General features: G+C 52.5%; 1 protein-coding gene across 4 annotated transcripts; it reads right to left on the reverse strand.

Moving 5' to 3' along the window:
- On the reverse strand, positions 1 to 27,477 carry CD6 (CD6 molecule). Of its 4 annotated transcripts, none has more exons than XM_030560894.1 (13): positions 27,252 to 27,477; positions 12,580 to 12,657; positions 11,342 to 11,698; positions 10,388 to 10,696; positions 9,542 to 9,841; positions 9,041 to 9,109; positions 8,238 to 8,378; positions 7,217 to 7,336; positions 5,487 to 5,588; positions 4,714 to 4,839; positions 4,172 to 4,333; positions 3,496 to 3,597; positions 1 to 2,070 (listed from the first exon to the last, which is right to left on the reverse strand). In XM_030560894.1, the coding sequence occupies exons 1-13, from the start codon at positions 27,472 to 27,474 to the stop codon at positions 1,973 to 1,975; spliced, it is 2,187 nt and encodes a 728-aa protein (XP_030416754.1). In that variant the 5' UTR covers positions 27,475 to 27,477; the 3' UTR covers positions 1 to 1,972. The 4 variants fall into 4 exon arrangements, with proteins under 4 accessions (XP_030416754.1, XP_030416752.1, XP_030416751.1 ...); XM_030560892.1 differs by having other exon boundaries at positions 3,496 to 3,594; positions 5,487 to 5,591; XM_030560891.1 differs by having other exon boundaries at positions 5,487 to 5,591.
- Between the last annotated feature and the right edge of the window lie 104 nt (positions 27,478 to 27,581).

The raw sequence follows: 27,581 nt of genomic DNA on the forward strand, positions 1-27,581 counted from the left end.
TCTAGTCAAAGCCTTTTAATCTCATAATGGTGCCACCGCATGGGAGAGCAAGGGAACAGCCCTATGCGGCAGACACATGCTGCTCCACTATTTACACAGTGCTTGTGCTCCCAGATCCTGGAAATACATTCATTATTGCCATCCTTCCATGCAGCCCTCCTCTCCCCCCACCCTGCCCCGCCCCCGCTCCAAGACCGAAGGGGAAGGTTCCAATTCAGGGTCCTAGGTCCATGTTGTAGGGAATCGTTAGCTAAATAAAATGCCCCCTGAGCAAGCCACAGGAGCAGTGTCCCAGGGGGCTGGAGGAACAAGCATAGGGCTAGGAGCTGCAACTGACTTGGTGGGTGGCCTTGATCAAGTTATTTCATTTAGCTGTGCCTCAATTTCCCCACGTGTAGAATGGAGATCGGAATCCTCAGCCACCTGGCAGGGCCGTGGGGAGGATCAATGAGTGACTGTGGGGAAACTTTACAGTTCCGGCCGCTCGGGGTTCCCCAGTGAAAGCATCCCAGGGCCTCTCATTCTCACTCTTACAACTGCTCAGAAGTCTCCTGTCAGCTTGTTTCTTTTGGTGCAAAAAAGGCTTTACCCCAGCAGAGGCCACTTCTGTTGAAAGGTTTTGGGGTTTTGTGGGGGGAAAGATAATGATTCTGTTCAATGAAACCCCAGGAAGATCTCAGGGAAAAATGTCAATGAAATATTTTTTTTTTCCGTTTTCACCTACACTTTCCAAGGGAAAAAAAATCCCTAAAAGCCTTAGCCTTCCATAGAAGGTTGGAGCCAGCCTTTTCTCTCCAGTGACAGCTTTGCAGGTGGGTACAGCATGGGCAGCAGCTATGAATCCGCTGGCACTGCAAGCAGCCCCTTGTTTGGGGGAGAGGGAAGAACCATCTTCCATGGCCTCATCCATCACCCACAGTTCTTCAGATCTCAGGATCTCAACGCCGTTCCATTAATGCAGACTTGCACGGGGTACCATGATACCCATCTCCAACAGGGAAACTGAGGGACAGGGGAGGTGACTTGGCCGCACTCCAATAGTGAGGTAGCAGCAAGGCCGGGAATGCAAACCAGCCCTCCTGAGTGTCAGGCACTGCCTCAACCACAGGCTGACCTTCCCCTCAAAGTCAGGGGCTTGGATCTCATAGGCAGCTTGGCCTGTGATGTACAGACCCTCTCCCAACAGGAGATAGCCATTGCTGGAACCCAGCTATGGAATATCCCCTCCTAGCTGCTTCTGCCCAGTGGGGATGAAGCCAAAGGCCTGAGGGAGGAGCTACCTCCTGTGCATTGAATCTGAGCACCCTAGTTCCTGTCTGCAGGCTAATCACTGGGGACTGGTTATTGCCATGGGGAATCTACATACCGAGGATTGAACCCAGCCCCCTAAGTCACTGTTGGAAAGGGAGCCAAGCAGTCTGGCTGCTTCCCTAGGACTTCTGACCTCCAGCTTACCATCCCTAGGGCTCCAGTTAAGTCTCTGTGCTGCTCCCATCATCATGTGTCCAAGCACCTTTCCCGGCTGGGAATAGAGCCTATGGCCCTGGCAGCCATCCTGGAAAGCTTGGCCTGTATCCTGAGCACTGAGGATGGAGTCCCAGACACACCCCAAACACTGGGGGTTCACTTATGGACCTGAGTGGTCAGGGCTATCTGGGCATTAGCGGAGAACATGGGCTGGGAAGGGGATGTTCTTGGGAAGTCTCAGTGGATTTCTCAGGGTCAGAGCTGTCAGTTGGTAGAGGAGTGCAGCCCCTTCCAGAGCCACAGGGTCTGCACTGGGAAATACTGGTTAGTCCAGGGCTGGTTCTGGGACCTGCTGACAAATCTTCCCCCCATGCTTGACCTTGTGCTAATCAAACACATTCAGGGCAACGACGTGAGTGGTCAGGTATCACCCACTGATTTGCTGTCACTGTGTTGAAGGCAGGAGGGCAGGTTGGAAGCACAGACTTGCAGTGACGCCCCTGCCCTAGTACGCCAGGCCTTGGACATCATCGTAATCGCTGCCCTCCGAGTCGTTTCTCCCAGGCTCACAGCTCCCCAACGGCTGGGAGAGAGCCGGCCACTCTGAAATAACGGATCCCGTCAACTCCCATAGTTCATCCCTGCCTCCTTCCATTCCCACAGCCACCTCTCATCCTTCCCTCCCTCCCTCCCCACAGACACCTCTCATCCCTCCCTTCTACCTCCCCACAGCCACCTCTCATCCCTCCCTCCTACCTCCCCACAGCTACATTTCATCCCTCCCTCCTTCTATCCCCATAGCTACCTCTCATTCCTCCCTCCCTCCACACTCACAGCCACCTCTCATCCCTCCCTGCCTCCCTCCCTCCCTCCCCAAAGCCACCTCTCATTCCTCCCTCCTCCCTCCCCACAGCTACCTCTCATCCCTCCCTCCTCCATCCCCACAGCCACTTCTCATCCCTCCCTCCCTGCATTCCCACTGCCACCTCTCATCCCCCCCTCCTCCATCCCCACAGCCACCTCCCATCCTTCCCTTCCTGCATCCCCACATCCACCTCTCATTCCTCCCTCCCTCCCTCCCTCCTCACAGCCACCTCTCATCCCTCCATCCCTGCATCCCCAGAGCCATCACTCATCCCTCCCTCCCCACAGCCACCTCTCATCCCTGCCTCCTCCATCCCCACAGCCATCTCTCACCCCTCCCTCCCTTCACTCCGAGTCACCTCTCATCCTTCCCTCCCTCTATCCCCACAGCCACCTTACATCCCTCCCTCCATCCATCCCCACAGCCACCTCTCATCCTTCCCTACCTCCCCACAGCCACCTCTCATCCTTCCCTCCTCCATTCCCACAGCTTCCTCTCAACCCTCTCTCCCTCCGTCCCTCCCCACAGCCACCTCTCGTCCCTCCTTCCCTCCATCCCCACAGCCACCTCTCATCCCTCCTTCCCTCCACCCCCACTTCTCCTCCCTCCCTCTATCCCCACAGCCCCCTCTCAGCCCTCCTTCCCTCCACCCCCACAACCACCTCTCATCCCTTCTTCCCTCCACCCCCACAGCCACCTCTCCTTCCTCCCTCTGTCCCCACAGCCACCTCTCATCCTTCCTTCCCTTCATCTCCACAGCCACCTCTCCTCCCTCCCTCTATCCCCACAGCCACCTCTCATTCCTCCCTCCCTCCACTCACACAACCACCTCTCATCCTCCCTCCTTCCCTCCCTCCCCACAACCACCTCTCACCCCTCCCTCCATCCCCACAGTCATCCATCTCTCCCTCCCTTGGTTACTCACTCTCTCTCTTTTTCTCCATCTCCCATCCCCCATTGATCTCTAGCCATTCCCTTTCCCCTTTTGCAGTCTCTTTCTCTGTCTTTCTGAGTGGACTGTAACCTGATCTGAATCAGTTTATCTCCCATGAGCCCCCATAATTAGGCTCAGCACTGTTGGGAACACAGGGCCACTGCCTGCTCCCCAAGCAGTAGGTCTGCAGCTCCCTCCCCATGCTCCCTCCATTCTCTGCTCTTCTCACCCGGCATGTTCCCCGGCTGGTCTCCCTGGTGTGCTGTGCTGTGGAAGTTTTCATACCATTCTCCGGATGAGGTGCTGGAACTGTCGGCTCCATCGGGCCCTGCTGGAGACAACCCCGGACATGCTCACCCTTCTGGTGCAGAAGGTGAGGAGCATTTCCAGGCTCCTGTTAGGGGAGATGGAGTGACTATCCATACTGGGAATCCATCAGAAAGGGGACAAAGGTTGCCTCCCATCAGCTATCTCAGTCCAGACCAGGTCATCAGCCCTGATATCCCCAGAGACGAGGTTCCCCGCCCCGCAGGTCAGGGCGTTGTCAGAGACTTAATGGCCCATGGATGACCTTTCCCTGTCCCACCGATGCACAGAGAAAGGACTGGAGGGTCCACGGAGGCCTTACTCTGTGGAGATTGTGAGGGATGGCCAGAGCCCAGCGCACTTGGAGGCCTTGCTGGGCAGGTTGGGGCAGAATCATTGCTCCTGGGATGATTTTCCCTTCCAAAATCACAAGGGGTTGGATTCTCCAGCCTTGAACCTTGGGTCCAGCCCAGACTTCCCTCCTCTTCCCTCTCCTGGGGCAGGAGAGGACATGCCTGGAGGTTGCTCCTCAAGGGCCAATGCTCAGAGATGGTCCCACCGGCCATCAGAGCCAGCGGGTGCTGGTCCATCTTGCTAACCTTGGAAGGAGAGCTGGGAGCCGCTGTTGCCATGGGCAGGAGGTGCTGGCATTAAGAAGCAGCTGGTGGGAGGAGGGGCTGGGTTGCCCCACTGTTGCTGCCTGGTGTTGCCGCTATTGTAGTAGTTGTCCTCTGAGGATGAGCTGGACTCAGCGGGGGGCTCTGCAAGAGAAGTGGCCTCTCTGTCAGTGCAGCCTTCTACCAGCCAGTGCTGGCAATGCCCGAGCCTGCCCCACCCAGAAGGGCTACAAATCTACAGAGAAGCCCTTGGCTAGATGGAGGGTTTGCAGCACTGCCTGATCTAGCCCCAGTGCTGGGGGTGTGGGGAGAGCTGGGAAATGGCCTACCCTTGCTCTGCCCCAGCGAGGGCCTATCAGCACAAACTCTGCTCCACCCCATGTGCTGGAATAGACAGACAGATGGGGACTGAGGACAGACAGACAGATAGGCGAACACCAGGGGAGCTGGGGCTTTGGGCCCCCATTCCTGGTACTGTGCTTTCCATCTCTATCAATCGCCCAGTCAGCAGCACCAGCTCTCACCCTCGTAGGGCCTTTGCTCTGGCTGGCCCCAGGGCTGCGGGCCCTCATTCAGCACCTCCTGGCCAGGTGCTGGGGGGAAGCCGCCCGCGGGGAGGGTCTCATCCGCTGCTCGGTGCCGAAGCGAATCTGCAACCAGAGGCAAAGGGTTCCAGCAAACCTTGCCTGGCCCAGCATCACAGCAGGGTGAGCTAGCAGATCACCACTAACAGTACTCCTTGACCTGACCTCCCCCAGTTCCCCTCGACCCCAGCCAACCCCATACCCCCTGATCCCTGGATCTCCTCTGAGCCCAATCAGCCCCTGTACCTACTGACCCCGTGATCCTCCTGACTCCAACCAACCCCTGTGACCGCTACCCACCCACCCCCGGATCCCTCTCTGACCCCACCCCCATACATCCGTGTCCCCAATCCTTGTTAGTCAGGATTGAGGGGCTCTGGGGGAGCTGTGGGGTGGAGAGCCCAAGGCTGGGGCAGAAGGGCTGTGGATCAAGATGGAGGGGCACTGGCAGAGCTGTGGAGTAGGTATCTCAGGGCTGGGACAGCAGGGGCTGCAGGTCAGGATGGGGAAGCATTGGCAGATCTGGGGGGTGGGGGAAAGCCCAGGGCTGGAGCAGCGGTGCCTGCGGGTTGGGATGGGGGGCATTGGCAGAGCTTTGTGTGCGGGGGCAGCCCGTCTAGTACAGGGCAGTGTGAGGGAAGGCAGGGCCCCATGGGGAGGCAGAAGCCCCAGGCTGTGAAGAGCCCTCATGGTGCGGGGGGGGTGTTGCTCACTGTAGAAGGTGGAGAGTGCCACAGGCGGCTTGCTGCTGAAATCATAGTGTTCATAGTCGGAATCGGAGTCCTCGGAGCCAGGAGCAGGCACGGCCAGCGGCTCTGCTAGGGGGCATGAAAGGAATGGTTACCAGGGGACCTGTCTGGACCAGGGCTTGCCAAGTGTGAGGCAGTGCCTGCCTGCCCTCCCAGAACCCCCTGGGGCCACATAGCCATGGCTCCCAGCGCAGAGCCCTCAGTGCCTTCGGGTGTAATGGAGCAACTGGGAACAGTGCTGGGGTGGGGCCGGTGCCATGTAAGCAGTCGGCTCTCCTGGCCCACCAGCAAGTGCCCCATGGACCAAGGATCGGGAGCCTCTGGGTCGAATACTCAGCCAGGATGGGAGACGGTGGCCAGGAAATAGGGTGACCAGATGTCTGATTTTCAACCAGGTGACCTTGGTGGCTCTGGTCAGCACTGCCAACTGGGCAGTTAAAAACCTGGTTGGCAGTGCTAAGGCAGACTAGTCCCTACCTGTTCTGGGGCACTCTGCTGTGTCCCGGAAGCAGCCAGCAGGTCCGGCTCCTAAGCGGGGTGGCTACAGGGCTCCACGCACTGCCCGAGCACCGGCTCCGCACTCCCATTGGCTGGGAACAGGCCAATGGAAGTTGTAGGGGCGGTGCCTGTGGATGAGAGCAGCGCGAGCTGTGAAGCCTCCTGCTCCGCCCACCTGAGACGTGGATCTGCTGGTTGCTTCCAGGGCACAATGCAGTGCCCTAAGACAGGTAGGGACTAGCCTGCCTTAGCCTTGCTGTGCCCTGACCAGGAGCTGCCTGAGGTAAGCCCATGCCGCAATCCTGACCCCTCCCAAACCCGGAGCCCCCTGCTGCACCCGAGAGCCTGAACCCCCAACCCAAAGCCCTCATCCACCCCCACACTCCAACCCTCTGCCCCAGCCCAGAGCCCCCCCTCACCCTGAACCCCCTCATCCCTGGCCCCACCACATAGCCCTCATCCTCTCCTGCACCCCAAACCCCTGCCTCAACCCGCAGCCCCCTCCCACACTCCAAATCCCTCGGCCCCACCCTCCCAGCCTGGAGCCCCCTCCTGCAACCAAACTCCTCATCCTCTGCCCAACCCCAGAGCCAGCACCGCCCAGCACAGAGCCCTCACCCTCCCACATCCCAACTCCCTGCCCCATCCTGGAGCCCCATCCCATACCCTGAACCCCTCATTTCTGGCTCCACCCCAGAGCCCACGTCCCCATTAAGAGCCCTCACCCCCTCCTTCACCCCAATCCCCTGCCCCAGCCCAGTGAAAGTGACTGAGGGTGGGGGAAGCCACCAAGCGAGGGGGAAATGTAATGCATGGGGGAGGGGCCTCAGGGAAGGGGCGGGGCTAGGGTGTTCAATTTTGTGCAATTAGAAAGTTGACAACCCTACCGGGAAGGGTTGAGAGGCAGGGAGCAGAGAGAGGTGTGGTGTAGGGGAGGGGCAGAGAAAGTCAGGTTGTAGGGGAGAATCAGGATGTGGGGTAGGCAGGGAGGGGTGTTGGGAGAGGAGCAGGGAGTATGGGAGGGGAAGGGGAGGCAGGCAGAGAAGCAGAGGGAGAGGGGCAGAGTGTATGGGAGGGTCTGCGAGGAGAGGGGAAGGTGGGGTGGGGGCAGAGAAGTAGGGTATGGAGGAGGTGGGGGGCAAAGAGGTTGGGTGTGGAGGACGGGCAGTGGGGGCAGGCCAAGCAACAGCTGATACCTTCTGCTTTGGGAGGGGCTTTCCTGTAGTCATTGGCACCCCCTGCAGGCGTCTCTGGGCCCTGCGCACTATGATTCACCAGGACTGGGGTGGCTAATGAGGAAGAGGACACAGCGTGGGCTGCAAACAGAGAGGGAGAGAAAGGAGACGGGTTGCTCTGTGAGGCCATACAGGGCCTGGCACAGCCAGGCCAGGGCCCACCCTAGGCTGGGAGGCGATCCGCACTAGTCCTGCATGCCCCGCAGGTCCCATCTAGCCCTATGCTCTGGTGCTGGGCTCCAGGGCCGGCTCTAGCCATTTCACCGCCCCAAGCACGGCGGCACGCTGTGGGGAGCGCTCTGCCACTCGCCGGTCCCGCGGCTCCAGTGGACCTCCCGCAGGCGTGCCTGCAGATGCTCCACCGGAGCTGCAGGACCAGTGGACTCTCCACAGGCACGCCTATGGGAGGTCCACCGGAGCCGCCTGCCGCCCTCCCGGCAACCGGCAGAGCGCCCCCTGTGGCATGCTGCTCCAAGCACGCGTTTGGCACGCTGGGGCCTGGAGCCGGCCCTGCTGGGCTCGCTCCCCCTTTCATGCTGCAGGCTGCCATTGCTCTGGGGAACTGTTCTGCAGAGCATGCCTGGCACCTTGTGAGCTGCCTGTGCATTCAGGGACAGGACAGCAACCACAGCGAACCAATCCTGAGCCCCTGAGTGGGTAACCGAGGCCAGATCCTGGTGTAGATCAGAGCAGCTCCACTGATTCCAATGGAGCTACTGCCAATTGACACCAGTGCATGGACACCAATGGAGTTATGACCGATTGACACCAACGAGGGATCTGGCCCTGTTTCTGTCACCCCATTGCTAGGTACTGCCAATGGCCCCACCCTGGACCCGTGTTTTGGCCCACTGCAGCCCCCGTGATGTCACTCCCCCATGCAGAAGGGCCTGTCTGATGGCTCTTCACAGCAGGCCATGGCTCTGCCTGGCCCCGCAAGTGCCCAATCTCACTCTGACAAAGCCCCAAGCAGCAAAGATACCGTGTTTCCTCCTCATCCTCAGAAGGGCGGCGGTGAAGGCCAGCACGGTGGCCAAGAGGAGAAGGCCCAGGACGACACAGAGGAGGAGGAGAGTCCAGTTCGAGAGAGCCTTGGCTTCCCAGCACAGTGGCTCAGCTGTGTCTGGCAATGGGGTGGGGGGAGAGAGGGAGGGACAGACAGATGGACAGACAGACAGACAGACAGTCAGAGAGGCACACGACACAGGGGAACTGTCACTAGGGCCTGGCATAGGGCTCCATCCCTGCTGATGTCAGGGGTGTTCCCAGCATCGTGCAGGCCCCTAGCTCGGAAGCACTCTGAGGCAGGCCATGGGCTGACTCATGAGCCCTTTCCTGGCTCCCCAAACTTGGCATGGGGGAGGTCACAGGAGGGTGGAAGGGCCAGCTCCTTGAAGCTCTCCCTGCAGCCCTGATCTTGCTGGCTGTGCCGTAGCGGGGGGAGGTCTCAGAGTGCATGCCGTGTAGGGCTCTGCCTGGGGTGGGGGTGCTGGGTGGGGCAGAATGCCTGGTGCCCTGACAGTAGGAACACAGGAGGAGCTCAAAGCCAAGTTCCCGGCTCTTGGGGGGGATCCTGCTGAGGGGACGGAGGCCTCTTTAGCTGTCCCCTCTGGGGAATGGGTGCCGCCAGAAGAAAGCTGCCCATGGTGCAATGATCCTGCAGAGGTTTGCACTACAGGCAGGGCTGGCAAACATCCCCTCCTGCTCCAGTGGGGGAGAGCTTGCCTCAGATCCGGAGAGAGGCACTGCAGGAGGGCGGGGAGGGTCTGCCCCCCAGACACTCACTTCTCCTGGAGTCTGGAGTCGTCATCTGCGTGGGGAGCACGTCAGACATGTTCAGCAAGCCCAGTGAGCCTGGGGGCACCACAGACAGAGGGAGAAGAACAGTCAGCAAGCTGGAGGGCCAGACCCATTCTGGGGTGGAGACCCTCCCCTCTCTCATCACCTCACCCGTACCCTGGATCGCCTCCTTCCCTCCCCTCTCCTACCACCCTGCTCATGTCCCCTGGATCACCCCCCACATCCATCTCTTTTGCCCCGTCCTACTGCCCCATCCATCCCGTCTATCGCCCCTCATGTCTGCTTTCTTCTCCCTTTCCTGCTGTGCCGCTGGCATATGTATGGACATGTCTCCCTCTCGGTCTCAAAGATTACAATGCAATGCGACTCCCTTCTCTCTAGCTCAAGCCTTAGCAGTGTGTGTTTTTTTTCTCCTGAGAGTTGCTGGTTCGATCCCTGCTTGGGCCTGTCTGGGTGGGAGTTCAGTATGTGATGAGGCAGCATTACCGTTGCAGATCACGCCGGCAGCCTGGGACTGGTGGCACAGATTCGAGTTGTTGTAGTGCCATTGGCACCAGGACAGTGAGGCCTCGGTCCCTGAGCATAGGTAGCTCATCCTGCCCTCTTGCGTGTAGTTGAAGCTCAGCTTCTTGCCAGAGGGGCTGCACCCCAACCACCGGCACAGCACGCCCATCTCCTCCTCATACCAGATCCCGTCGCACACTGTGTTCCACACGCCCCGGTAATAAACTTCTACACGGCCGGCGCAGGCATCCTTGCCCCCAGACAGGCGCCACTTCTGGTGCTCTGTGCGGGAATGGGGAGGGGCAGCAGGTGAGCAAAGAGGGAACAGCCTGGGGTCCCCACTCTGATGCAACACAGACATTAAGTTGCTGCCCACGATGGAAGTTTAGACCCTGCTACATCTGAAGCCTGCTGGAGGCAGGAGGGATTTACCTCTTCCCCAAGCTGCCAGAGTCTAATTTCACTGCCCATCCCAGACAGAGAGAGACAGGAACAATCCACCAGACAGATGGACATACAGGAGTGCTGTAGTGGGCAGACAGAGAGGCCCTCTCCACTGGATGGACAAACACACAAGAGTATTCTGACAGACAGACAGGAGCTCTCCAATGGACACACAGATAGACAGGAGCATTCTACCATACAGACAGACAGATGAGCTCTCCAGTGGATTGACAGACAGACGGGAGCACTCCTTCAGATGGACATGTGGACAGACTGATGCTCTCCATCAGACAGACAGGAATCCTCCACTGGACAGAGATGGACAGTAATGTTCCACCAGACAGACAGAAGGACAAGTGCACTCTTCCGGATAGAGGAACAGACCTGAGCACACCACACCAGCATCTTCCTTGTGGCCGCAGTCATGGCTCCTCTCAGCTGGACAGTCCCACAGTTGGGATTCGTTCCCAGCACAGCTCACCTCATCCAGGTGGATGGGTCCCGTCCCTTTGTGGAAGGAGGAGGCAACTGGAGCCTGGATGGCCCAGCCGCATTTCAGCTGCTGACATACCACCCCGGCATCATCCAGGTCCCAGGCATCGTCACACACTGTGCCCCATACACCGTCCGCCTCGACTTCCACACGGCCCTCACAGCAACTGCCCCCGCCAACCAGGCGCACAGAATGGGAACCTGGCAGAGAGGGCAAAGGGGGAGTGAGCACAGCTCAGAGAGGGGCTCTGGGAATGGCAGAGAGAGAGATAGGCACAGAGAAGGAGAAAGAGAAAGGATGGATGGATGGATGGATGAAGAGGTGTGTATAGGGGATGGATCTGCTCTCAGTGGATCATAGGTTATGTATGGGATGGATGGATGGAGCTGGTGTCAATAGATGGGTGCATGGAGCTGGTGTCAATGAATGCGGAGGTGGATGGATGGATCCATAGAGCTGGTTTCAGTGAATGGGTGGATGGATCTGGTCTCAGCTCCATCAGCCATTTAATTATATATCAGGAGCGTAGCATTCAGGGGCACTCACCTGGGATGCTGCAATGGAGCTCACAGGCGGAAGGACCTGCTGGCCCCCTCAATTTTCTAACCTGCAAGGTGTGGAGGGGCAAGACTCCCTCATGGGCCAGAAACCGGCAGTTAGGAGGGCTGGGGTTTGGCCAATGGGCAGGGAGAGATGGACTGGCCTCACCATGGAGTATGGATGGCTGATGGGGATAGGGCAGCAGCAGTGAGGGGAGAGCAGCCAGCATGCATGGATCGTTTCCCATTGGAAGCTGCTGATGGCTAACCGGGCTCTGCCAGACCCGGGATGGATCTGTTTCTTACCTGTGCAAGTGATGCTGGCCAGCTTCCCTTTACAGCACAGCTCTGACACATTGCACTGCTTCCAAGTGCTCTCCAGACCCGCACAGTGGATGTGCAGGGAAGGGCAGAGGTTCTGAAAGGACAGGGTGGCTTCCTTTGTGGGTGTTGACCTGGGCGGGCACACAGGGCTGGGGGTGGGTTCAGCTGCTGTCTCCTTTGCCTCCCCACAGTGCAGCTGTCTGCAGACCACGTGGGAGGCCTCCTTGTCCCACATTTCCTGGCAGACTGGCATCCACCGCCCACGATGATGGACCTCCACGGCACCACTGCAGCGGCTGCTGCCATTCACCAAACGGACGGATCCCTCTCCTGAGGGGCCTGCAGGGTAGCACATGTTATTTCAGAGATAATCCATGGGATGGGCAAGATGGGTCAGAGCCATATGGGATCCTGCGTAGCGGGGTGGCTGCCTATAATGGGGGGGGGGACAGAGGGCTGGCTGCCCATAAAGGCATGGGGCAGCGCTCGGGGGGGCATAAAGGCTGGGTGTGAGGCAGTGCAGGGGGGGAGCCCATAAGGGCTGGGCGTGGGGCCCATAAGGGCCTGGTATGGGGCAGCGCTGTGGAAGCTGGTGCAAAAATCCCCAGCTCCGGCAGAGGGTGTTGGCTGGACTAAGCCACATGACTAACCCCGCACCCTTTACAAGCGATACTGAATTCTTTACAGGTGGGATAGGTGCACCACACGCTGCCGCCCACGCTGCTTCCTTCCTCTTCAACCCAAATGTCACAGATGAGTGCGTGAGCGCCCCACGGTGACCTCAAAAAAACAATTCTGAGCTACGCCTACAGGCCAGCTGGTCTCAGCAATGAGGAGACCCACCGAGGCACAAGGAGTGCTGGGCGGCTGTCATGCATAACCTGGGTACCCTCACCTCCCCGCTTTCCCTTAATATCAGGGGGGTCACTGTGCTACTGCATGTCCTAACCTGGGCACCCCCATCTCCCAGTGCTGCTGAAGCTGCTCACCCATCACAGCTTTTGCTCCATCTCCTCGCTATGATGGAGTCAGCAATCTCTCCTTTGGCAGACCCAGCCTGGGTGCTAGAGATCCAGGAGACTACAGAATCTTTGTGTCTATCACCTTGAGTAAGGACCCTGCCCCTTGTTGTCTGCTGCCCCAAGTCCTGTCCTTTCCATATGGAGAGGGACACACTGAACAAAAGGAGGCTTCCCCCAGCCTGCCCGCTGTGTCCTCACCTGGCTCTGCAGACGTGTTTCCATGTCCACTATGCGTGATGTTCCAGGGGACGGCAGAAGACATTGCATTTGCCTGGACTGGAACAAACATGGAAACTATTAGAATGGGCTGGACAGACAGAATCAAGTGCGATAGAGTAGATTGCTGCAAATGTGGAGCCAGTCTGAGGGTATACACAACCATAGTGCTTTAGCATAAACACTCACTACACCAGTGGGAGGGTTCTCCCGTCGCTATAGTTAATCCACCTACCGGAGAGGTGATAGCTGGGTTGATGGAAGAATTCTTCCATTGATCTAACGCTGTCTTAGCTATGTTGATGTATGTTTTCAGAGGCTGGTCGTTTCTTTCTTGTTAGATGGGAAGGTCCCACAAAACCAAACACATCAAGATCCAATAATACTGTGGCGGAATCCATCAGTCTGATGAGTCCCCTTTAGCTGAAGGTCTTGGAGGACATCTGAAGCCGTCAGATGAACATGGGGATCAGATCACCTGAGGAACTCCTAAACTCCATAGTACTATGGATAAGCTCCCAAGCTCCACTAGAGCAGAGCTCTCTGAAGCTAATGAAGTCAGTCCTGGGCTATCCTTTAGCTTGGTAACGGGAGTTAGCTTGGTTAGGGCTCACCTCTGTGCATGTGTTGTAGGGAGTTGGTGAAAAAAACAACAAAGCCCAGCTTAGGCTCTGAGCTGCTGGGAAAGTCACGGCAGTCGAATGGCACAGGCCGGGGTACAGGGGTAGTGACATGGCAACCAGCTCCCGGAAAAGACTCAGTCACTAAACATCGGTCGATGTGGCTTCCCTGAGAAATGCTACAGCGAGCCCTGTGCTGACACAGCCCACACATCTACACCTCTGCCCTTGCGCTCCGATGGTACCAAGCCAGTGTAAATCAACGTAGTGCCATGGACTTCACTAGAGCAGTCATGATTCACACCAGACGAGGACTTGGCATGGCATCCCTTTCCCCTTATAGCTCCCTCCAGCTGGGACAGCCTCCTCCTTTCCAACGCACCCAGAAGCCAAGGTCTCCTTCAAATCCCCCTTCCCAGTCCTCTCCCTTTGGCCCCATCCCTCACTCACCATCCTCCTCACTCCTCTCATCACCCTTTGACTGAGCTCCCGGTGTGATCTCACCATAAACAAACCTGTTCATGTGAATGGACAATGGGATTCCTCCCTATATCAGCTCTAGCAAACCTCCTGTCAACCCCCACATCTCAGACCAGGCTGTGGTACCCTTTATTCTCACTGAGCCATACCTTGGATGGCCCATTGACAACGTGTAGAACCAAGAGTGTCCCAGTGGGAGTAAGGGCATCAGGACCCAATCCTTTGCTTTGATATTCCATCCCTTCATTCCTCCATCCACTCCAACCATTTGAATTTTGTCCATTTCAGTTGTAAGCTTTCTGGAGTTGGGAGCATGCCATGTCTGCAAAGGGCCTTGCACAGCAAGAAAGCAACATGAGGAATAACTGCAACTGTCAATATCTCATCAGCATAACAGCCCACTTTATGACGACGCAATGACAGACAATCTGGTAGAGTCTCTCCTTTTCAGACTATTTCCTGATCTGCAGAGCATCTCCTTGTATCTGTTTTTGCTGCCCCACCTCTGATAGTGTCCACCTGCTCCTGTTTGTACTGCACCTACCACAATGGGCACCTGGTCTATGAGTAGGGCCCCTATGTACTAGGGTAACACAAATAATAATCAAAATAACAATAATTATAGCATGGAGGGAGGGGCCTTCTTAATCAGATGTGGGCAAATAATGGATTTTTTGATTTGCTGGAAATTCTGAATAATTGGGTGCAGGGGGTGGCAGGAAGGGAGTTAATTCAATCGGAACCAAAAATAAAAATATTCTGCAAATCAAAGTGTTCATACAGAATTATTTTTCATAGATTCATAGATTCCAAGGCCAGAGGAGACCACAATGATTATCTAGTCTGACCTCCTGTGTAATGCAGGCCAGAGAACTGCCCTAAAATAATTCCTAGAGCGTTTAAAATAAAATAATTATAATTATAATTATAATCCAATCTTGATTTACACAATGCCAGTTTGGGGTAGAATGAAATGTCTGCATCATTTACAAATGGTTTTGATGTTTTTTCAAAAACATAAAATTAAAGGAAAGTTGGAAGAAAAAGTCATTTTGAACCACAAAATTGAAATGTTTCAATTTTCTCTGAATTTTTAAAATGTATTTTTTTCCTGACTGAAAACAATTCGGTGAAAATAACATGAACTCATGAAAGGTTTTGGAGTTACTGAATTTTCATTGTATGCCAGAAAAAGTTGCTGATGAATAATTTCACCCAGTTGTGTTCCTGACCCCTGCTGGTCACCAGTGTGTGCCCTGGAGCATGAGAATGGAGACCCACTCCTCAAATCATTTCATCCTAGCAAGCAGCGCTGCAGATGCTGTTCCGCCTCAGACAATCCTTCTGACAAACTGGGTTTAGACTTTAAAGGATGCAAAAGTACAAGGGAGATGAAGTAGTGGGTGAGCTCTGGGGTTTATGGGAAATAACCCATCTTCACACTGACTGGAAATCCAGTCCGTGCCTTCCTGTTTGGCATCTATTGCTATTACCCTCAGTTTCCTGTGAAGGACTTCTCCCTGATTTCTAGCATTTTAATTATGTTCCTCTACCTTTCTCCCATCTCAATGCTCTGGCACTCTGTTTAAAAGTCGGGGCCAAAGTTATCTTCCTTATTTCTAAATTGCATCCACATTCTGTAGCTTCATTTCCCTGCTTGTTCTCTCTGTTCAGGATGCCTCATTTTCTTTCCCACAATCTCAGAGTGAGAGCCTTCTCCTTTGCATCTGCTGCCAGCTTTCTTGTAACTCTCCACTGCATCATCTCTTAGCTGAAAGCACTTCCTTCCCCCACCATACTAACGATAAAGGGTCTGGGAAACCAGCGCTCAGGACACTGAAAACCATTCTAAGGAACACTGTTATTAGAGAAGAAAGGATGGAATACGAGGATAAAAACCTTCCTTTCCCCATCTAGTCTGTCAGTTCTTCAGGGCAGGAACACAATGGTGATACAGAACACAAAAACTAACAGCAAAGTATTATACAGCTTCCTGGCATCACACAGTGAGTTTCCTGGCTGCAAGGCATGAACTGCATTCACTCAACAGCCCTGTATAGAACAAGAATCGTTCCTGCACAAGCGACCCAGGCGGAAATGATCATCTCTGAATCTTTGAGATTCCCGACCTCTCTGAGTTGACTCTGCAGCACGGAACAGAATCTGCTCCTGCCTCCAGGGAAAGGCTCTGCACTCAACAGGGGGTTGCGTGCACACACGGCAAAGGGGAGTGAGCACCAATACATCTTTGAGAATTAAAACAAAAGCAGGGCTCTCCTAGTGCCTCACCTCGGGGGGAGAGGAGGACAAAGACGGCAGCGACTCGGGAAATTGTTCTGATTCTGCTGATGAGGAACCGAGACCTTGCATTGGCTTCGTCTGTCTGTGTCCCTTTGGGCAGAATTTGGAAATAGAGGGCACAACTATTCTTGGCCTTCTTTTCCTCCGCATGCCAGGCCTGACGATTCATTGCAAACACAAGAATTTCCTGAATCTTCATAGCTGGGGACGACTGATCTCTCTTTTCAGCTCCACTTAGCTTATTCTGGGGGTACTGGGTCTTTCATTTTCTTTCCCTCCTTGTTATTCCCACCCGTAACAAGACTTTCCCTTGCTAGGACTTTTGTCACTCAGAGATCTTTAAGAACGCAAATGCATAAAGTCCTTCCACACGCTAAGATGAGTGTCATTATCCCCAGGCAGGAGGCCAGGCACAAGAACATAAACTCACTAATTAACTAACTGGTTAATAATTAAGAGAAGCCAAGACTGAGTGGTTAAGGCGCTTGATTACAACCCTGAAGGATGTGGGTTCGAGTCTCGCTTGATCTCACTCCAAGAGGCCACCTCCAGTTCACCGAGCAGCAAAATGGGTAGTTGGCCCATTGGGTTAAGGCAGCCAAAGGCAATTGGATGTGATCACTCCTTTGTGTGTGAAATTGACATGCTTTAACTGGGTCAGGCTGATGAGCCATTGGCTCAGGGGAACTTTGACTGTGCCGTGAAGACAAGCGTGGAGAGGTTAAAGGCCTGTTCCAAAGCTCACTACAGTCAGTGGGAGCCTTTCCATTGACTCCAGTGAGCATAGGACCATCATCCCAAGGCCTGACTGCAAGCGAGCCTGACTCCCAAGCCTGGGCTTTCATTCAGACCATTCTGCTTCTCCTTGTGCTGAATGGCGTCTCAGCAGAGTCTGAGGACTGAAGGAGCATTTGCACCAGCTGGGATCTGGCCCACTGACTCCCATGGAATGACACAGCTTTGCATCAGCTGGGGATCTGGCCCACGGGACTGCAGACAGGTGCTACACAGCATGAGTAAGTCTATGAGACGCTACCTGTTTTCTGTAGCTTAGCAGCACAGCCCAGAGTGGATCCTATTTCCTGCTGACTTCCCTGCCCTCCCCCATATCACCTCAGTTCTCCAAAGCCTTCATCTCTCTGCACCTGCATCTCTGCATAACGGCCCCTCGAGCTCTGTGTGACAGATCAGCTAGGCACAGACAGTGGTTCCCTTTTGAGAGGAATCTACAGGAGCTGGAGCAGGGCCAGGCATAGAAAAACCACGGCTTGGCTTTGACCCATGATCAGAAGTGGGAGGCGGGATGTGGACTAAACCGAGGTCCAGGGAATGGAAAAAAAGAGATCTTAATTCATTAATGTTCATGATGTGCTTGGATCTGATGACTGCCAGAGAAAAGTCAGCGAAATAGACACACGCAGACGAACATCTGCAGGGGTGGACGTGTTTACAGCATATGCCCCATGGAGCTAACAGATCATTATCATCATTAGCCTCACATCTATAACCCTTTTCACTTAAGGCTAGTGTATTGCTTTGAGATTTTTGTATTATTATTATGATAATTTATTATTATTATTGCAGACGATTGAAAATTTTCCACCGAAATGTTTTTCAAATGGAAATCTTGGTTTCTGACTGATTAATTTGTGTGTGCGTGGAAAGTCTCTGCTTTCCTTTTTTTTTAAAAAAAAATATTTTTTCATCAGAAAACTGTAATTTTTTGGCCGAAACCCATTTTTCTATTTTTTGACAAAAATCAAAGTTTTCCATGGGAAAATTTCATAGATTCGTAGACTCCAAGGCCAGAAGGGACCAATATGATGGTCTAGTCCGACCTCCTGTGTAACACAGGCCATAGAACTTCCCCAAAATCATTCCTAGAGCAGAGTTTTTAGCAAAACAACCAACCTAGACTAAAGAATTGTCAGTGCTGGAGAATCCACCACGACCCTTGGTAAATTGTTCCAATGGTTTATTACTCTCACTGTTAAAAATGTACATCTTAGTCCTAGTCTCAATTTGCCAAGCTTCAAATTCCAGCCATTGGACCATGTTCTAGCTTTCTCTGCTAGACTGAAGAGTCTGTTATTAAATATTTGTTGTTATAGACTATGATCAAGTCACCTGTTAACCTTCTCTTTGTTAAGTTAAATAGATTGAGCTCCTTGAATGTATCACTGTAAGGCATGTTTTTTAATCCTTAAATCATTCTCGTGGCTCTTCCCTGAACTGTCTCCAATTTTTCAACATCCTTCTCGAATTGTGGATACATGAACAGCACAGCATTCCAGCAGTGGTCACACCAGTATTAAGTACAAAGGTAAAATAACCTCTCCACTCTTCCTCATGATTTTTGGCTTATGGTGGCACTATCATCTCAAGCAGTTTAGAACGCTGTGAGCCAGATCCCTGGCCTTTTCTCTACACTGTTCAGACAAGGCAAAGAAGCCAGAACTTGCCCTAAAGGAGAAGCTAGGAGAGTTATCTAGTGTGCTGAAACCCCCAGTGGCAAAGAATCACCTGCTCCCCAAGTCAGGGGCAAATAGGGGTCTTACTTAGGGTGGGAGGGAGTAGGGCCAGGAGCATCTGTAGAAGTTGACTCTTGTGGGTGAGCACACAGAGGTTCAGAGATTAAATGACTTGCTCAAGGACTCATAGAGATTAGTGACAGAGTTCAGAATCAAGAACTCTGGATATCCAGTCCCTGTTTGATATGCCAGACCAGCAACTCTAAATTAATTTTTTTTTTGGGAGGTCAGCGTTTGTGACCCACCAAACAGCTGAAAATTAATCCGTTTTTCAAAAGTGATTGTGACTTAGATTTTAACCAAACCATAGGTGCAGCATGGCCAATGCAAGTGTTCAAAAATTAACACCTCCCCACACACATCATGAAATTGGCATAAAAATCATGAGATTCAAAAAAAAATCCATTTTAGGTTCTTTAGATTTGCTATCTCATTTATTAATTTTTGGTCACATTTTCAAGCTTTTCTCCTCAACTGTGAGCATTAGCAACTTATTTTGGAATGAAAGCTGAGATTCTCCCCAAATAACATGACTCTAGGAGCTCAGAGTTGAAGAAAAACAACTAATTTTGCAAGACTGGCAATCAAATCATGAGAATTGACAACCTCACTAGAACCATAGAGTTTAAGGCCAGAAGGGAGCACCAGATTATCTAGTCTGGCCTCCTGTGGATCACAAGCCACCATCACCCCTACCACTTGCACATTAAACCCAGCAACTGGAATTGGACCAAAGTCTTACAGCTCACCGGAGACTAGACTGTTATGTGCCACAGGCAGAGAATAGGAAGGACCAAGGTGCCCCAGTGTCCAAGGCCCCCGCAGTGGCAGGGAAATGATTACGTGAGATACTCCCAGATAATCCTGGCAAGTGACCCCCACCCACGTGTTGCAGAAGAAGTTGAAATCTCCACATCACTGCCAATCTGACCTGGAGGAAGACTCATTCCCAAACCCACAGGTGGTGATCAGTCAGACCCTGAGTACATGAGCAAGCACGAGCCAGCCATGCACTTGAGAGAGAGAATGGTAGGTGCCACAGCTCATATCTCTCTGAACCCAATGTTCCATCTCCAGCTATGACCATCCCAAATGCTTCAGAGGAAGGAGATACAAAACCTTCCAGAACACACTGTGGTGGGATCCTTTCTGTCCCCTGTAGGTGGCTGGCTGAAACCCTGAAGCATGAGTTTTAGTAGGAAAAGACATAAACTGAAGTGAGAGCCAGAGCTCTGGAGCCCAGTCCCCCCAACCACAGGCAACCCTGTCAAACAATCACACTCATACATTAGGCCATCTCTCTCTTAAAATGAATTAAGAGGTTTGCCCCCACAACTCCAACGGGGAGGCTGTTCCGAACAATACCCCTCTGATGGTCAGAAACCTTCTAAATTCTGGCCTGAATTTATTCGTGTCGACGAGGCACATTGGGTCAGATCCTCTGTTGTGGTGTTGATATGCATAGCTCTGTTGAAGTTGGTGAAAACCATCTGAGGATCTGACCTTACATATATTCGTTAGGTTGTCAATTCCTTTCACTTAAATGCCACTAGAGATGTTGGAGAAGGGGGAATCCATGGATGACTTTCTTCCGTCTTTCATCGAACTGTTGAAAATTTCCAAGCAGGGACAGTGTCTCCATTTTCCGACCAGCACTCATCCATCTTTTGTCAAAATCAGAATTTTCCACCCAGTTCTAGCCCCAACCCAGTTAGGATGGACCATGACCCACTTCCGGAGGGTGTCTCACAGGCGGAGAACCTCTGCATATGGTGGTAAGCTGCCCTGGCATGCAGATAGCTACACTTGGACCATCACTATATAGACTAGGTGTTGGGGTTCCTTGCATTTTCTCTGCTCTACTGCCCTGTGTAATCAAAGTGATCAAATAACTGACACGCCACAGGCCCTGATCCCACAAACATTTAGGTATGGGCTTCACATTAAACATGGGACAATTCACAAGCTTAAAGTTAAGCGAGTGCCTAAGTGTTTGCAGAACTGGTGCCTGGTTCGTTGTGACTGAATTGCCCTTCATGCTCAGAGTGTGTTTGCCAGGGGGAGGACAAAGAAAACAGGTATTTAGGTTCCTAATTCCCATCAACCTAACTCCCAAGGTATTTAGGGGCCTCATCTTCCGCTGGTGTGCATCAGCTTTCTTTGGTTTACACCAGCTGCAGCTCTGGCCCACGCAGGCAAAGCCACATGGAGGGGCTCCAATAACCCAGCATGGGGGCTGCATGGATTGCATCCACACAAGGCAATTTGTGCACCAGGCTACAGACACATTCTGGAACCACACTGGAGCCCCTGCTGGGAAGCAGAGTGAGATTCTCCAGTGGGTTCAGTTTAGTCCTCCTCCTCGGGGAATCACAAACACTAACCCAGTGAGTCACTCATCAGGGAGAGTGGCTACAATAACCCAGTGACACAAACATGCCAGTAAGCGATGCAAGCTCCTCGTGCCACCGCAGCCAGGGCTGAAGAGTGAACTGGGCAGCCAGGCGCCCCTCATTTAAAACGCCCTCGGGTGACAGTCCCAAATAGGGTAGTGGCACAGTCCTGTGTAGCCTGGCCCCCCTGTTCAGGGACATTGTCTTAGATATGGGCTAATGACGCGATAAGAGTTTGGAAGGATGGACAAGGGGTCCCGTGGATGGGAGATGAGGGAGTGGGAGAGATTGCTTCCAGAAGTCAGCTGTGCTAAGACAAGGAGTTACAGCCTGCCATTGAGAAAGGAGACATTGCAGCTACGGCTATAAAAGCAAAACAGACTTTAGAATGGTGAGGTCAGCTGGGCAGTGCAACTAACCAGCTGACCAAGCACAGAGGGGTTTACCCCAGTGGCCCACATCAGTCAGAGACTGCCTAGGTTATCCACTCCCTCCTCTGACTCCCGTCCTACCCAGCATCAGGTGCAAAGACCCAGCTCTGTCTGCCGACGGGTTTCCAGGAGGAGAGGAATTTCAGACATGGATCCAGGGGGGTATAAGCAGTGTCACATTTGCTCCTCACACAAAAGGACCAGAACCTGTGGCAACAACCTCTGTGCCCTGCAGCAATATTAATGTAGTCGACCACCATGGGACACCCGGGGTTCCCATTCCCTGCCCCCACACAGAGAGACATCATGGTCTCTGACCTATACTTCTGGCTGCCACTCTCCCTGGCTACTCCTGGACTCTGGATCTCTGATCCCCTACTGCTTGGCTCCATGGATCCCGTCTTGTCACCCAGTTAATTCCCCCTTGTTGGGAGAGCTGCCGAGCAACAGGTAGCTGCTGGCAGGTCCCAGCTGGTCAGGGAGCCAGAAAACAAAATGCCGGGTGCATGGCTGCAGCAAAATGGCTGACAGCACAGAGGAAATGCTGAACTCCAGAATCCCCAAGGCCTGGCTGAGAAGGACAGGGCAGCTCACACCTCGCAGAGCTATTTTTTCAGGCTCTCGGTACACTCAGGTAAAGCCTTCATATGCCGTTTCTTTTCTCCAGAGCCATCCAGTCTTTAGTTCTGACTTAAGCTGTTGCCAGTAGCCTCAGATGACAGAGCAGTGGAGGGGATCAATCACCAGCCATAGAGAATCCCAAGAGATACTGTCAAGCAAGGAAACTGACTGGCAAAAGCAGACTGACTAGAAGAACTAAAAGGATACCAGACAGTAATGTCCATCTGTGCAGTAACTGTAGTGAGTACGTCACACTGCAAAAAACCCCAGCAGCCACAAGTCTCAGAGCTCAGGTCAACTGAGTTGGTCTCACGTTAGGGGGCTAAAAATTGCAGTGTAAATGTTCCACTTCGGGTTGCATCCCAGGCTTTGAGAACCTCCCTCCTCTCTGGGTTTCAGAGCCTGGATTCCAGCCCAAGCGGGAATGTCCACATGCCAATTTTTAGCCCTGAAGCATAATTCCAAATCAGTTGACCATGTAGTGTTGAGCCCTGTGAGCCTGAGTCAGTTGCCTCGGGTCTTTTTTTGCAGTGTAGACGTACCCTCAGGCAGGAATTTCTGCACTGGTGACACTCAGTTCCCATCGCTGGTGTTATTCTCATGACTTGAAGGGTTAGAAACCCTCTTCTTTTTAAATGCCAGCTGTGATTCTGGAGCAATGGGGTGAATGCCGGGACAGCGGAACCCTGGGATGCAAGCAGGGGCTTTGGTTGTAACCAGGTGAGACGGGACCAAACACAGCAAAGCAAAAGGTAGGCTAGCGAGCAGGAAATCGCCTGCTGCAGGTGAGATCTGTTCAACTTTGCAGTTACCCCTCGAGCAAAGTTCAGTTCATACCAGCTGAGGATCTGGCCCATAGACACAAATTTTCAAAAGCAGCCACTGACACTGAGTGCCCAGTGTAAGGCTGTGTCTTAGCCGCCATAGCTCCAAGGGTCGTCTGGGCTCCACAGTTCCAAACAACAGGCCGAAGAGGCGCCCAGCTGGGTGCCCAAAAACAGAGTATGTAGCAGCCACTTCTGCAGCTGTCAGAATCAGAGATGGAAGAGCCCTTGCGCACCTAATTATTAAATACACCGATGCCGACAGACTGTGCCCTTAGAAAATGGCAGGAGGATGCCCAGTTGCCTTTTGGTTTGCAGGCAGCTGCTCTAATTCGTGCCTGCAACTGATGGTGCATGAAAAACTGACAGCGCCACCAGCAAGGCTGGTTTTAAAAAATCAGGTCACTTCATCCATTTCTAGACAGCACAGGGCTAGCCTCTGCTTCCCTGAGTGCTCTGTTCACTCCAATTATTCCAAGCAACAGGACTTCCCCCTGGGAGGCAATGCCACAGCTTAATAGATCTCATTGTTAACATCGCTTTATTTTAGGCTAAACACTCTTATCTCATTCCCTCTGGGTAAGCTATGCCCCTGGGGCCTTGTATCATTTCAGTTTTGTTTCCTTCACTCTAACCTTGCTGGCTTTCCCAGGATCTTTGTTGATATAACATATACCAACCGAGCATTTTATGGAGGGTTTTTAGCAGGGAGTAGACAGTCTGGCTGAGCTGCAGACTCTCTGCCTGTGAATGCTTTGATGTTTATCACTAGAAATTCTACGCTGTCTGAATTAATTATTCTACTTCCTCACTGCAGGGGATGTAGGCTGATGGCTAAAGTCAGGGTAATTCCACTGCGATGGGGAATGAAAGGGTTTTCTTTGGCCAGGGAAAGAACACAACGCAGAAGAATTGCCTGCCCATGCCCAGTGTCTAAAATGGAATGCACACAGCAAATCTGATCTGATACTTATCCCCTTATTACCATTCCATGTTACCCATGTCAGGATGGCCCAGGGCTTAGGCTACTAGCCTGTGACTTAAGAAACACTGGTTCAATTTTTTATTCTGCCACAAGCTCTCTCAATAACCTGGAATAGGTCACTTTGACTCTCCATTCCCCTCTGCAAAATGGGTACAATAGCACATCCCTACTTCCTGAGGTGTCTGTGGGAATAAATATATTAATGATAGTGAAGTATCCAGATGCTATGGTGATGAGAGCCATATATACATATTTAATCAACCTTCCCCGTAACTGTCATTAGGCTAACCAAACAGCAAATGTCAAAAATCAGGACAGGGGTGGGGGGTAATAGGAGCCTATATAAGAAAAAGACTCAAAAATTGGGACTGTCCCTATAAAATCTGGACATCTGGTCACCCTAACTGTCAGCCAGAGGAACACATTCAGCATTCAGCACCTTCTGTATAATATGGTGACATATTTCTGCTCTCGTGCTAAGATGGCACCAATGGACGGATCAGAGGGAACGTTTTCTTAACGAAATCGTCAAGAACAGCAAGCTATTGCATGTAAAGATCAAAAACTGGATCCCTGGTACAACTGTTGACTTCAAGATGTTTCTATAACCTGCTGTTAATTTGAGAGATTGTACAGAAAATGCATTATGTACTAGCCGTATTCCAGAATGCAAGAGTCTTTCCATATAGACCAATATATATTGAAATATAGCTACATAGTATTGTTTTATAATATATTTGTTATTAGTCATTGTTTCTAAGCACTTTGAAGAGGATGTAATAAGGCTAAGGTCCATGGGAATTAGGTGCTTAAACACCATAAAAACCTATCCCTGTGTGTTACTAAGTGTATGTTGTAAACACTTTACAACATACACTTGGTAACACGCAGGGATAGGTTTTTAAAATGCATTTAAAAGATAGAATTAATCCTTCTCTTGCCAAACATAATACCCACTCAACAACATCAATTACACAGAAACAGGAGAGGGTAGGTGATTTTTCTACAAATGACTAAAATGGACATCACGCCTGGCGTTAATCTCACGGTGTCATATTTAGTTTAATAATGATTTGAGGAAAGAGAGCAAGTATTATTGCTGCTAATCTTTTCCACAGCGCAGGAGTTTTATATGACGAATATTCCTGCCCCGAAGCGCTTATTAATCCCATTGTTGATGTATTGATTTTGTTAAATGAGTGATGCCATGTTTACATCGGGATACCTTCATCGAGTGCACCAAAGTCAATAGGTCAGACATGGCCAGCAGGTTCTTACTCTGAGATGATTTCATGGAAACGGATGATCAGAAGAAAATAATGAGGGAAGTGTTGCCAGAACTGAGTCCTATTATTAGTTCTTAAATATCCGATCATAGCTTTGCTGAGACAGTATAACGAGCTTGATCCTTAGCAGGTGTAAATCAACACACTCAATGGAGTGAGATCAATTTACACCATAAGAGGATTTGGTCCCTTGAGACTTTACTGCATCAATAAAGCCATTGCAGGATAGTTAAGAAATAACAATAGGACTGGATTCTAGCAACAATTTCTCGCATTGTTTTCTTCTGAATGGTCTCCAGTGATTAAGTGATTAAGAATAAAGGACAGAACTCAACAGGCACATGGTGGTCTGGGGCGGGGGTTAAAGTTGGGCTATTAATAATAATTAATTAATTGTGAATTCAGTGCTGGGAAAAGGCTCTAAATGGACAGTCCTGGAGACTGAATTTGTCTAGTTATGGAGGTTCAGGAAGGATGGCTGTAGAGACCAGCAATAGGGCTCAGTGCTGATCTTTAGGGTTATGGAAGTCCAGGCTTCTTTCCATCCTAAGTCTCTCCCTACTGAGCGAGGGGGACAACCAGCAGCAGTTGTGATGGGGCAAGAGGGGAGTAGGTTGTGAAATGGAAACCGTCTCACTGAGAAGTCAGATGAGACTCTCCCTCTGCCCCCCGTCCAAAAAAAATAAATAAATTCATTTCACATAAAATCATCATCAACATTCATTTCCCAGGGCCCTGCCTGCAGATCACTTTAAGAGGAGACTGCTCTAAGAAAAGGCACCATGCCCCCAATTACACACAGGGCTGCAGCGAGCAGCCAAGAAACCGATTAAGAAATAAACAGGCCGTGGCAGCTGGCACAGTTACACAGGAAACAAACGGTACCACAATAATAGGTCAGTCAATAATAACAGTCAGAACAAGCAGATTTATATGCTGGTTGGGCGGAGATCTGTTTTGTATAAAGTGCCACACGCATTTGTGGGGTTGGGTGAACAATAAATGATGACGCTGGTGCTGTATGGTGCTTTGATTAATTTAATTAGGGGCCAGATCCCCAGCTAGCGTAAATGGTCGTGGTGCCAGCTCTTTGATAGAGCTATGCTGATTTACATCAGCTGCGTGCCTGGCCCTTCATCTGGAAAACCCTTCATCCTCTCGGCCTGAAGGATGCCCAAAGGGACTGCAATGTGTGGGAGCAGGAAGGGCTTCCCTGAAGCAATCAGCTCTGCACTGGGGCCCCCAGTAGAAATCGCTCAGGTGCCTTGTCCTCACTGGATTGCGCTACGGGGAAGGGGGGGGGGCGCTGCTGTTCTAAGCTTAGGTGGTGTCTGGAGAAGAAAGGGCGATGGCTGTTCCCGGGGCTGCTCTGATATTGATAGGGAGACCCCCACAGCAGAGCATAGCACTAACGTAACACCTCTGCACCTTGCCCGAGTCCTCTGGAAAGTGTCCCTCTGCATAAGAACGGCCATTTCTAGAGCCACATCTCTCTGGCAATCCCCACTCCAAGCCTGTCCCTCTGCCCGGGTAACCATGCCCGGGCTCCTAGCCTCTCTGGCATGGCTCTACATTCAGTCTCACCTCTCTCTGTGCCAGACAGATCCCCCCCGTTTCACCTCAGGACCCCATGGCCACTCTTCCCTATCCCAGCTCTGTCTCCAGGAATGGGGGCGGGACAGGAGCTTATCTGGACTGGCTGCCCTACACGGGTCAGGGTTAAGTAACACGCTAAGCTGGTCTGGACAGCATTTCTGCAGGCGGGAGAGAACAGGACGTCCCCGACCAGGTCTCTTCCCTCCCACCAGCCCTTGCTGGGGTGTTTGCTGGGAAGGAATGAGAGGGCTGGCTCTGCAGCATGCCATGTGTCCTGGGAGGGGGCGGAGGGGATGAGGAAGTGGGTGAAGAAGAGGAGATGGGGCCTCGCATCTTGCCCACCTGACGGCAGCTTAGAGACCTTCTCCCCGCTGTGCCCATGATGTGGGAGAAGGGAAGACTTCAGTCCCCAGACCTAACCCAGCTGAGGGCCTGGTCCAGAGAATGTGCAGTGCAGAAGGCTGAGAGGAAGGGCCGGATCCTACAACAGTGCTTTGACTGGAGAGCTCGGCCGAGAGGCTCAACCCACGGGGATCCTGGCCCAGAGAGAAGGGAATGAAGGGGGGATGGAGAGAGGGCTGGGTACCTTGTCTGGGCGCCATCAGGAAAAGAGCCAACAGGGATACCCACAGCATGTCCATCGCTGTCACTGGCACAGGCTGCAGCGTGATTGCATTGTAAGCTGGGAAGGGAGGGCCAAAACCAGACTCCTTCGCTCTCTCTCTATCTGCTGTGTGGCTCCCACACATGAGTCTCTTGCTCTTGTTTTCTGGCTTGTGGTTGCAGTCTCCAGGAAGCCAACTCAGCATCTCAGGGGTGGGGAAGGAGCCCCCAGCCTGGTGCTGAAAGGCAGCAGCGGCGGCCGACACCTCTGCAAAGTACAGCAAGCCTGAAAGCAATCGGGCCGGGCAAAAGC

This window comes from Gopherus evgoodei, chromosome 4, assembly GCF_007399415.2.
Source record: "Gopherus evgoodei ecotype Sinaloan lineage chromosome 4, rGopEvg1_v1.p, whole genome shotgun sequence".
NCBI lineage: Eukaryota > Metazoa > Chordata > Testudines > Testudinidae > Gopherus > Gopherus evgoodei.

What these genes read in the sequence shown, in the direction of transcription:
- CD6 (XM_030560891.1), bottom strand. Translation starts at nt 27,474, where the DNA reads ATGCTGAGTTGGCTTCCTGGAGACTGCAACCACAAGCCAGAAAACAAG. An exon ending in AGCCCCTCCCAAAGCAGAAG is followed by an intron (nt 5,592 to 7,216) that starts GTATCAGCTGTT and finishes CATGCCCCCTAG; the next exon opens with CAGAGCCGCTGGCCGTGCCT. An exon ending in CCAGCCGGGGAACATGCCGG is followed by an intron (nt 2,071 to 3,495) that starts GTGAGAAGAGCA and finishes CCGTTATTTCAG; the next exon opens with AGTGGCCGGCTCTCTCCCAG.